Genomic DNA, 12,012 nt, shown 5'->3' with positions numbered 1-12,012 from the left:
CAAGGCAACATTTCAGGCAATGATGGATTCGATAAAGGACAGAAATGGTATGGACCTAACAGAAGCAGAAGAAGAGGTGGCAAGAATACACAGAAGAACTGTACAAAAAAGATCTTCATCACCCAGATAATCACGATGGTGTGATCACTCACCTAGAGCCAGACATCCTGGAATGTGAAGTCAAGTGGGCCTTAGAAAGCATCACTACGAACAAAGCTAGTGGAGGTGATGGAATTCCAGTTGAGCTGTTTCAAATCCTGAAAGATGATGCTGTGAAAGTGCTGCACTCCATATGCCAGCAAATTTGGAAAACTCAGCAGTGGCCACAGGACTGGAAAAGGTCAGTTTTTATTCCAATCCCTAAGAAAGGCAATCCCAAAGAATGCTCAAGCTACCGCACAACTGCACTCATCTCTCACGCTAGTAAAGAAATGCTCAAAATTCTCCAAGCCAGGCTTCAGCAATATGTGAACTGTGAACTTCCAGATGTTCAAGCTGGTTTTAGAAAAGGCAGAGGAACCAGAGATCAAATTGCCAATATCTGCTGGATCATCGAAAAAGCAAGAGAGTTCCAGAAAAACATCTATTTCTGCTTTATTGACTACGCCAAAGCCTTTGACTGTGTGGATCACAATAAACTGTGGAAAATTCTGAAAGAGATGGGAATACCAGACCACCTGACCTGCCTCTTGAGAAACCTGTATGCAGGTCAGGAAGCAACAGTTAGAACTGGACATGGAACAACAGACTGGTTCCAAATAGGAAAAGGAGTACATCAAGGCTGTATATTGTCACCCTGCTTATTAACTTATATGCAGAGTACATCATGAGAAATGCTGGGCTGGAAGAAGCACAAGCTGGAATCAAGATTGCTGAAGAAATATCAATAACCTCAGATATGCAGATGACACCACCCTTATGGCAGAAAGTGAAGAGGAACTAAAAAGCCTCTTGATGAAAGTGAAAGAGGAGAGTGAAAAAGTTGGCTTAAAGCTCAACATTCAGAAAACTAAGATCATGGCATCTGGTCCCATCACCTCATGGGAAATAGATGGGGAGACAGTGGAAACAGTGTCAGACTTTATTTTTTTGGGCTCCAAAATCACTGCAGATGGTGACTGCAGCCATGAAATTAAAAGACGCTTACTCCTTGGAAGAAAGTTATGACCAACCTAGATAGCATATTAAAAAGCAGAGACATTACTTTGCCAACAAAGGTCCGTCTGGTCAAGGCTATGGTTTTTTTCCAGTGGTAATGAATGGATGTGAGAGTTGGACTGTGAAGAAAGCTGAGCAAAAAAAATGATGCTTTTGAACTGTGGTGTTGGAGAAGACTCTTGAGAGTCCCCTAGACTGCAAGGAGATCCAACCAGTCCATCCTAAAGGAGATCAGTCCTGGGTGTTCATTGGACGGACTGATGCTGAAGCTGAAACTCCAATACTTTGGCCACCTCATGCGAAGAGTTGACTCATTGGAAAAGACCCTGATGCTGGGAGGGATTGGGGGCAGGAGGAGAAGGGGACGACAGAGGATGAGATGGCTGGGTGGCATCACCGACTCAATGAACATGAGTTTGAGTAAACTCCGGGAGTTGGTGAGGGACAGGGAGGCCTGGCGTGCTGCGATTCATGGGGTCGCAAAGAGTCGGACACGACTGAGCGACTGAACTGAACTGAACTGATGGGAAAATTGTATCTATACATTCTGAGCATTGCTAGGAGATTATCATGTTTCATAGTTTAGCTTATCTGCTCTTTTTTTTTTTTTGGTAATTATTTTGCATCCTTCGTTACAGGAAATGAGCTCTGAAAAACTCAGGGTGACCTAGGTGTGGGATATCCAAGGCATTCTTGATGAGCCATCAACACTTCAGAAGGAGGTGGAAAGAAATTAAGTTTCTCTGCAACTGAACTGAGTCTGTTCCAGAGCAAGGTCATAGGATCATTGTGCAATTTTCTTAAACAAATCTGAACTCTAATTCCTAGTAAATACAGCCTAGACTAATTCATCCCATAAGGAACTTTATTTACCCTGCCGCCTTCAACATTCTGGTCCTCTTCTCCTTCAGAAGACGATTTGCCTCCCAAGTGAGACCTGGTGGCGGAGAAACAATTGAACAGTTTCAAATAACATCTTTCTTTTTCTTGGCATTTATCCCCTCCTCACTGTCCGTATATCTAGTTATTATATTTACTGTTGATTGTCTGCCTTCTCTCTAGGCTGATGGCCATCACTTTGTCACTAACACCAGCACTAGATCATGCTTGTTGCATGGCACAAGAATCACTCCAAGAATGAATGAAAAATGCAATGATTGAAACATTTAAGGAACAGTACAAGTAGATTATGCTAGAAAAGTCACCTTAAATATACTTGTTTGTGACAAAATGGGGAAAATAAAAAACAAAATAAGAGAAAATTGCACAAAAAGGACAAATATTCCAGAAACTTTTAGTTTCCTCATGATTTGGATAGTACAAGAATGTCACATTCTTAAAATTTTTTTTCTAATTAAAAGTCAAACTAATACAGCAATATGTGACACAAACAATGAAAATCCCCTGTGACTTCTCTCTTGCTCAAGATAACAAGATGTAGTAGTAAGAGATTTAAGGATATCTTTTTATGTACTATATTTTATTTTTTAGATATTTGGCTGTGCCAGGTCTTAGTTGTGGCACATGGGCTCTTTTTAGTTGTGGCATTCCAACTCTTTACTTGTGGCATGTGAGGTCTAGTTCCCTGACCAGGGATGGAACCCAGGCTCCCTGCTTTGAGAACATAGAGCCTTCGCCACTGGACCACGAGGGAAGTCCCAAGGATATCTTCTTTCAAATATCTTTCTGTGCATTTAAAGCCACCCATCCACCAAATTAGAGATCACGCTATATACACTGTTTTGCATTTAGTCTTTTCATTTATTGTATCTGGACTTTTCCATGTCAGTAGATGCAGACCTACCTTAAAAAAAAAAAAAGAAGAAGAAGAAAGAAAGAAACAATACAGCGGTGTCCAATGTGAAAGGTAAAATTTTAAAATAGTCTCTATCCTTTTAAACAAAGTGTAGGAGAGCAGAGGCCAGGTGGCCCTGTGTTTACCTGACGACAGCCTATCTGTGTGCTCAAGGCATTCACGGTGGGGCTGCCTGGCCATACCGAACCCAGTCCATCACCTGCCACCTCCAACCCCGGGGAGGTTGGGCTGGTCTCCCTCTCACTGACCTCGCTGGGCAGCATCCAGCACAGAGACCCCTGCTCTCAGGGCTCTGCGGCAGGGATTACCAAGCATGGTGGTTGCCATGGTTACTGTGGACTGAGCAAGTCCCGGGTTTCAGAGAAAGGAGCGCCCAGAAAAGGGGAAAAAGGGAGGGTACGGGAGAGGACAAAGGGACGCGAGGTGAGAAGGCAGAAGGGCGTGCAGGAATGTGGGGGTGACCGGGGAGGTCAGGAAAGGCCTTGAGAGTGGGGAGGCAGGGATAGAGGAGAGGGGGAAAGGGCATGGAAAGGAAGGGGTGCCTAGGGGGCTATGGGAAGGGGGAGGTGTGGGGGGCAGTTCCGAGGCCCCAGATCCCTAGGCCCGTTTACCCGCCAGCGCCGCCGCCAGGCTCCGCCATATCCAGTTGCTATGCGACGCCGTCAACATCCGGCGGGCAAGGACCACGCGCGGGGCTTGCGGGGCAGGCGGCCTTTGTGCCGTTTGTGTACACTAGAAACACAGAATATTTAACTCTGTAAATGTACTAAAGGATAAACACACATATTCTCCATCTCTAAGTCCGAACTCTACCCCGCCTGACTCAGTTCTGTAAAGCGACAACCGTGTCAACGTGTGTCCTGCCGGCCACTCTGGCGCCCCAGGGGCTCGCGCAGGGCACCCGGGAAGCCGGGGACATGGGACGGCCAAGTGTCCTGAGGATGGCAGGAAGAGGCGGGGGCGCGACGGGGTCCGGAGCCAGCCGCACCTTCGGGGACCGAGCCCCCGCCTAGTGCCTGCCTGTCCATCTCCAGACCTGGGGAGCTCAGTACCCCCTTCCCGGGGTTCTTGCGAAGAATTCATGGCGGGAGAGGGATGCCTTGTGGCCTCCTGGTGGGTGTTGTTCTCTTCCTATCTCAAAATAGGAAAAACAAAAGCAGAGGGTGGGACAGAGAGGGCGAGCGCGCACGTGGGACGTCCCAAGGGTCCTGCCTTCACTCCGGGGGCGCGGGGCTTCCCTCTAGGGCAAAGTCCCGGGTCCGGAGGCCCGGGCGGGCGGCGAGGCCCGGAATAGGAAGGGGGCGTCCGGGCCGGGACCTGGGGTCGGAGAGCGGAAGGTGACTGGGGCAGTTCCGCGACACGGTTGGGGCCGGGTTGGTACTGGGGCTGGCGGGGGTGGGGTGGGCGGCGGGTCTGATTGGGCCGGGGGCCGGGTTGGGCTGGGGGGCGGGCCGGGGGCCGGGCCTCGCCGCGCGTCCCCGCCCCACCAAACCTCACTGGCGGCGGAGGCAGTGGCGGCGGAGGCGGCTCCGGGAGCCGGCGCAAATCCGGCCCCGGGTGCGGGACCCGGGTGGGTATCGGGGACCTGCCGGGGGCCGCGGGGGCGGGGCCTGAGGGGCCAGCGGGGTACCGGGCAGCGCCCCTCGGCGGGACGGGGTGGGGGCGCGCGGGGCGCGTGGGCCTGCAGCCGCGGGGCCCGGGAGGGGCCGGGGTCTGGCCGCAGCGCAGAGAGTGCGTGCAGGGCCAGAGCAGGAGTGGGGCGGCAGGATCACGCGGGGAGCTCTCTGGGGACCCCCTCCACGGTGGGTTCTGGCTCCCCGGGCAGGGAGTGTGGGCCTAATTCGAGGAGACGCGGTCTCTGGCTGTCTGCATCTTTGGTCCGGAGAACTTGCGGTCTTTGTCTGGCTGGATCGTCAGAGCACGCGAATGAGAACTTGTAGGGGCCCGCCGTTTGCCGACACAGCCCCCAAAGTATGTGTTTCACCCGCACGGGGCGCGTGCTTAACATTCCCGGCCTTGGGGTGGGTGGTCTGGCTGTTTAAGAGCCGCAGGTCATGAAACTCACACCCTTTAGGCCCGAGCTCTTCCTCTTGATCTTTTCTTAGATAATAATAAAAGAAAAGAAGAAAAAAAAATAGAAAGAAAGAGAAGAAAAAGGGAAAAGAAAAAAAAAAATCGGCAATTTAAGATTTCTAAATATAACCTAAGGCACGCTGCCAGAAGCCATGAATCTTGAAATCCTGTTATTCCCACACTCGGAAGTTGGTGTCATATGTTGGCCACAACCTAGTTCAGATTCTATTCAGAAACAGAAAACGGCATAATACGTTCACTTTCCTTACCGTGAAGTTTGTTTTACTGCCTCCTCAAGTTCATAGGAGAAGCTGGCTTGGTTGGCCAGCCCCTGTGACTGGTCCCCCTGATCCTTCTTTACCACCTGCAGGCACCAGTTCCCATGTCTGTAAAGAGGGAACTGGTTCTCAAAATCCAGCCATGTGATGAAGCGTATTATCAAAGGGCAGGGGGCAAAGGCCCAGATTGGAGAATTACTTTCTAAATCTGCCACAGATTGATTAGAGAACTTAAAAAAAAAAATCTGTGTGTTTGTTTTAGAAATTCCCTACTAGAAACATCTATATTTAGTTGACTAGCAAACATTAAACACTTTTAAGAACCAGGAAAACTTTTGCAAAGAAAAGATTACTAAAGTGAGGAAAGCCTGTTAGTATTAACTGTGAAACTCATTCACGGCCATGTGTTGTTGGTATCAGAAGGCTTATTCTCTGCTGAGTGCACTTGGCTTGTAGAGCGTTTGTGGCGAGCAGAGTCTCAGAATATGACTAAGGAAAGTTCTTATCAGCGAAATTTTTTAATCCTCCAGCCATGATGATCGTTATGTAAATAGATTCTGATTATCTTGTATGAATTAAACCCATAAAATCAGGAACTGAGGTGATCCCCATTTTACAGGTGGAAACACTGACACTTAAATTCCCCAAGTTCATGCATCCCGGAGTGACAGAAATACAGGCCTTGGGCCCAGAATGTTCCAACTCAGGAAAACCACTGTAACACCCTCCCCTCTTGCCCCTACCACTCACATGCACACACTCTCCCTGCCCTAGGGACTTAGAATAACGTGGTTCACTCTGCCAAGTGATTCATAAACATTTGAGAGAGTGGGGACTAACCGATGTCACCACTAGCTGCTAATATCAATTCAGTTGAGTCTATAAAAAGCCCCCCAGGCCTCAGTGTAAAGGCATCTGAGATCATAGCCTCGCGGTTTGCAGAACCCTACCTACAACTGTGCTGGTCTCCCGGGCTCGGGTTTTGGGTAGCTCAGTGCATGGGTTTAAAACATGGCCTCCAAACATAGATTGCTGGATTTGAATACCAACCCAGTACATAGTACTGACTTAATGCTACTGTGCCTTGGTTTCTCCATCTGTAAAATGGGAGTAATACAACCTGTCACAAAGTTCTGTTGCAACAGTTATCTAAAGCACCTAGTACCTGGCTCATTCAAAGTTCCTGTTAATATAAGTGTTTAATTATTATTAATGACCATTGTTTGGATTTTTCACATTTAACTAGATTGGTAAAAATATTTGGTTTTGTTTTTTGGTTCCTTGTATATGTGGTCCATCAGGTAGAAAGCTGATCATAAGCAGAAGTGGAATTCTCCATTTAGATATATTTACAGTCTCTCTTTTTTTTTAGTTTTAAAATGTGGACATTTATTATTACCAAATCAACTGGTTTGATTTAAAAAAACTGCTATATTTTAAAATAATACAAATACAAGTTAAAATAACTGTAAAACTGTGATTCTTTTGAGTTCAAAAAAGTGGTTACCGAGAGAAGAAATAAAACCTCCTTGTGTGCGCAGTTGTTAAGTCATGTCCAACTCTTTGCAACCCCATGGACTGTAGCCTGCCAGGCTCCTCTGTCCATGGGATTTTCCAGGCACGAATACTGGAATGTGTTGCCATTTCCTTCCCCATAGATATATTTACACTCTTTATAATTTTGTGGGGTGCTGGGTCCCCCTGGGCTGACCAGGGTGACCAGGTTGCCTGGCAACGCAAATCTGGAGTAGAGATTCTAACTTGTCCCCCCACATCTGGCCGAGGGTCCTCAGTTTTCTCCACAGGCCTGAATCCTCTCCTATAAAGTTAGTGAATTAGCTTCATACAGCGGTACAGTTGGGGAGGATGACTTTAAACATGAAGGATTTGTAGCAGTGGAGGTTGGTTTTATTGGTGTACATTGTTACTGTACATTGTTCTGTTGTATTTGTATTAGATTGACGAATGTTGATGAGGCCATTGCACAAAGAAAGCACATACTTCTCCCAGCCCACCCCCACCTCCTCGCAAATGACATAGGGAATCTTTTCCCACTCACTTCCGTGTTGGTGGTTTTGATACTAGCAACCACCCACGTGTCCTCTGGGCACTTGGTCTTGCACCTCTAATAAATCTGCTTTGATGAACTGCCTGATGCTATGTGATCTGAGGCATGTCCTTTACTCCATCTTCTCAACCGATATAGCCATCCTCAGAGAGGAGAAATCAGGCACTTAAGACTTGTTAAAAAAAAAAAAAGATCAAGTTCGTCGTCTGCCTGCAGTAGTCTCAGGTGTATGGCTAGCACAAGCAAAGAACTGAAATAACCCAAATGCATTATCCAGTCTGAATGGCATGCCCTTCTCTGCCTGAGCCTCCGACGGAGAGTCTTTCCCGGTGTTTAGAGCTGATGTACAAGATGAGGGGCCTGTATGGACTCACCTGACTGCATACAGAGATGTGGTAGTATCTTTCCCATACTCTTTCTGGATTAGCTCCTATAGAAACCACCATCACCTGGGTGCATCCTGAGCCTGTGTCTGAACCTACTTGCACACTTTGGTGTTTGCTCTGGTTTTCCACTGAGTGACCCTGAATTCAAGTGGTTGGTAAATTGGTTGTTACACTCTCTGGCATTGGAATCAGAACAAAGGACATATCTATCAGGTGGCATTTGATACCTTTACGATTTTTCAACTTCTTCTTCTTCTTTTTTAATATTTATTTGGCTCTGCTGGGTCTTAGTTGCAGCATGTGGGATCTAGTTCTCTGATCAGGGATCGAACCCAGGCCCCCTGCATTAGGAACACAGAGTCTTAGCCACTGGACCACCAGGGAAGTCCTGGTTTTTCAGTTTCTGGAGCTAAAATGCTTTCCGTGAGTAAGATCAAGTGTGGTGCATTCCGGGGGTGTTGTCAGTATGTTTCCCCCCAGTTTGATTTCTGTTTTGTGGCACATTAGCTAGGACGGAGGAGCCTGGTAGGCTGAGGTCCACGAGGTCACTAAAAGTCGGACACGACTGAGCGACTTCACTTTCACTTTTCACTTTCATGCACTGGAGAAGGAAATGGCAACCCACTCCAGTGTTCTTGCCTGGAGAATCCCAGGGACAGGGGAGCCCAATGGGCTGCCATCTATGGGGTCGCACAGAGTCGGACACGACTGAAGTGGCTTAGCAGCAGCAGCAGCAGCTACTCCTTTGCCACAGACACTGAGAACCTCTCTGGGTTAAAGTTCATAGGCACAACATAGAGGTCAGATGCCCCTCATCCACTTTGGGGTTGGTCAGTGGTTTCCTGGTTGGCTTTACCCTTTCCCTTGCTTTTTGGGTTTAGTCCTTTCTCAGTATGAATCCTGACCCACCTTTAAGTCTGTTTCTACTTGCAGGCCCCCCTTCCTTGGCGCATTGCGGGAGGTGGTTTGGGGGTATTTTCTGTCCAGGGGCATGGGCAGCAGATGGTTTTTCTCTGGACAGGCAGAGGCTTTGGGGTTTTCCAAGGAGTGGGTGATCATCGAAGTGACAACTGGACAGTTGGGAGAGGAACAACAACCAAGCAGGCCACCAGATCTTCCCGCACCCTTGTTTCTTTAACTGTCTTCTCCAGTTACGGCCTCTTGAGGGTCCTTTTTCCTTATGGCAGTTGCCCCAAGGCCCCAGCTCTAGGATTTCTGCCCTAAACTTTGTTCTTTTGATTTAGCTGCAAGTCGATTGTGTTGTCCTCACTTCCACACAGAGAGCCCCACGCACAGCAGCCCTATCTTTGGCCCACAGTCTTTTCCATGTTAATCCTGAATGCAAAATGCAAGTGCAGCAAATATATTTCTCTTCTGCAATGATCCCATAATTTGAACTTAAATGCAAATAAGAAGAGGGGTGATATCAGCTCCCAGGTGTCTTATCTGGGCAACGAGACTGAAGGAGACCCAACTTCCCCAAACTGTGCACTCCAAAGAAAGGGTTTCTGATCTGTGATATTTATATCACCCATTGAACCACAAAACTTGATATTCCCAAAAAGACTGCGATGCATGTGCCTGGTTCTGGGAAGGTAGAGGAAACTGGGGCCTCTTGTGAGGTGTGTTAGCAGCAGATGTTTTATGAGAGGAAAACAACCCTTGTTTGCATGTGTCTGGCTCGTGTTTAAGATGGTATTACCTTGTCCCTGCTCTGTGTTGATTGGTCTTTGAGGGCAAAGCAGATAAACCAGTTTCTTCTGGTCATCTGGCAGGTGACCAGAGCTCAGGGCAGTTTGCTCCTGAGCAGTGTTATAGTGACAAGGTCGGGGAAAGAATCACCTGTGGGCTTTGCCGCACAACACATCCCCCTAAGGGTTCATCGGCCCCATTCGCTACCTGCTTCCCCCTTGCTGCAATGGACAGCTGTCACAGTGGACATGGGCTGTGACAGGTATGCAGGAACTGCCAGATCACGAGCTGCCAGGACCACACTTGTCCTGTTGACCCTGGGTGGCCCTGCGGCGGGGGCATGGCACAGAACAGTGAATGGGAGAAGTCTGGGCAGAGCGTCTCTCCTATGGGCTCCAGGCGGCTCTGTTTCTTTCGTCTTCTTAGAAAGGTTCAGGAGGTGTTTCCACCTTTGCTTTATTTGTTTTCCATTTGAGAACTGATGCAGCCTCTTACACCAGCACGGGGGCTTCCCTGGTGGCTCAGCGGTGAAGAATCTGCCTGCAATGCAGGAGAGGCGTTGGGTTGGGAAGATCCCCCTGGAGAAGGAAATGGCAACCTACTCCAATATTCTTGCCTGGGAAATCCCATGAACAGAGGAGCCTGGCGGGCTACAGTCCACGGGGTTGCAAAAGGGTTGGACACGATTTAGTGACTGAACTACCACCACCAGCAGCAGCAGCACCGGAACCAAGGCTCTGGCGCTTGTCTGTGCACAGCTTTCCTCTGTCCTGTCCAGCTGGCACAGAGGCTGGGTCTCCCCTCTGCAACGTCTAGGCCCAGGTTCTCATCATATTGCTTAAAGGCTAGTTGCTCTGAGTGGAAGTTTGATGGACAGTGGAGATGGAAAGCCCCCTGGAGAGTTAGAAGTCAGCTCTTTACAGTGTCCTTAATGTGATGTGGTTGGCAGAAGAGCAGTCCCCAGATGTCCAGATGTTACTTCCTAGTTCTGGGAACTTGTGACTGTATTGGGTCACATGGCAAAGGGGATTCAAGTTGCAGATGGAATTAAGGATGCCTATTGGCTGACTGTGATGTGGAGAGATTGTCCTGGATTATCCAGTGAAGCCATGTCATCACAGGGTTCTTGAAAGTGGAAGATGGGGCCAGAGTCAATGTCAGAGCGATGCCCTATGAGAAAGACTGCACCTGCACTTCTGGGTTTGAAGGAGGAGGAAGGGGCCACGAGCCAAGGGATGTACGTGGATTCTAGCTGGAAAAGACAGAATGGATTGTCCCCTGGAACCTCAGGAAGGAACCCAGCCCTGCTGACACCTGAGGTTAGCCCAGTGAGACCTGGGTTGACCTCTGGCCTCTGGAACTGCAAGATAATACACTGTATTGTTGTAAGTCTCTATTTTTGTTACAGTAGCCACGGAAAGTCAATGCACTGGGAATAGAAGTGCTTCATGAAGGAAGCAGGAGGGGAGACTTGTGTCTTTTCTAAAGGATGTCATTTCTGCATCTGTGTTTTGCTCATTTCTGTCTTTTTTGATGACTTTACCTCCCTATCTAGGAGGACTCTCGCTGGGTCTAAATCACTAAATCTTGGGAAATGAATTTGGGGTAATAGTTTCTTTTTTAAAAAAGAGTTCTTCAGGTTTATTTTGGCTGTGCTGGGTCCTCATTGCTGTGCTTGGGCTTTCTCTAGTTGTGGCGAGTGGGGGCTACTCTGTTGCGATGCACGGGTTTCTCATTGCAGCGACTTCTTTTATTGCAGAGCACGGGCTCTAGGCACACGGGCTTCAGTAGTTGTGGTTCATGGCTTAGTTGCCCTGGGTCATGTGGGATTTTCCCAGACCAGGGATCAAACCCATGTACCCTGCATTGGCAGGCAGATTCTTAACCACTGGGCCACCAGGGAAGGTAATAGATTCTTAACTTTACCCTGTAAATATTAACTAGAGGAGAGCCCCACCCCACCAGTGCCACGTGGAGTTACAAAAGCCTCGGTTCGTCTGGGCCAAGTGTCAGTGGCCACGTGGTTCCTGGGGAGGGAGGTGGGAACATGTGTGGTTAACAGCAGGCCTGCTGCTGCCCACTGGCTACAGCCCAGCGTGGCGGGGCCAGTTCTGAACAGGACTGGGAGAGAAGAAATCTGCTATCCTTCCCAGGCCCCACCCTGCTTCTCTTGGGGCTGCTGCAGTTTCTGACATCTTTCTTCTATAGGCACCCTCTCCCCACTCTCCAGCCACCTCAAAACCTCTCTCCTCCTGGAAGCAAACTTGAGTTACCTTCATCACCAGTGTGACTTATTCCTGCAAGTCACAGAGGACCAAGAACAGTTCTCAAAGATGTTCTAATTCTTAAAGAGTTGCAGGTTAATAGGAGAGAATGACTCCCTAGTCGAGGAGTTTCTGCAGAGTCTTTTGTTTCATGAGTGTGTGTGTGTGTGTGTTTTCTGAGGAGAGGCCAAGTTGATCTTTCCTTTCAAATTATACAATAGCCTATTTTGTAAAAAATGTGGTCCTACCCAGTGGTTTCTGATGGCTCAGAGCAGCA

The 12,012-nt window shown here is 48.4% G+C and overlaps 2 protein-coding genes across 5 annotated transcripts in view; one reads left to right on the top strand and one right to left on the bottom strand.

Annotated features, from left to right (window-relative positions):
• CCDC40 (coiled-coil domain containing 40) overlaps positions 1-5,426 on the bottom strand; it is a 45,198-nt gene extending 39,772 nt beyond the window's left edge. Inside the window, exons 1-3 of the mRNA XM_043462536.1 lie at positions 5,317-5,426; positions 3,586-3,706; positions 2,032-2,095 (exon numbers count right to left, since the gene is read on the bottom strand). Coding sequence (XP_043318471.1) covers positions 2,032-2,095; positions 3,586-3,614 — 93 coding nt within the window. The 5' untranslated portion in view covers positions 3,615-3,706; positions 5,317-5,426. The remainder of the gene's footprint in view (positions 1-2,031; positions 2,096-3,585; positions 3,707-5,316) is intronic.
• Positions 4,431-12,012, top strand: part of TBC1D16 (TBC1 domain family member 16) — an 88,784-nt gene continuing 81,202 nt past the window's right edge. Inside the window, exon 1 of one of the 4 annotated variants that reach the window (XM_043462560.1) lies at positions 4,431-4,544. The gene's annotated coding sequence lies outside the window, so the exon portion shown is untranslated. The remainder of the gene's footprint in view (positions 4,545-12,012) is intronic. The other 3 variants (XM_043462556.1, XM_043462567.1, XM_043462576.1) reach the window with 3 other exon arrangements.

Source organism: Cervus canadensis, chromosome 1 (genome assembly GCF_019320065.1).
Source record: "Cervus canadensis isolate Bull #8, Minnesota chromosome 1, ASM1932006v1, whole genome shotgun sequence".
Taxonomy (NCBI): domain Eukaryota; kingdom Metazoa; phylum Chordata; class Mammalia; order Artiodactyla; family Cervidae; genus Cervus; species Cervus canadensis.
This window is presented reverse-complemented; position numbering and strand designations above follow the sequence as displayed.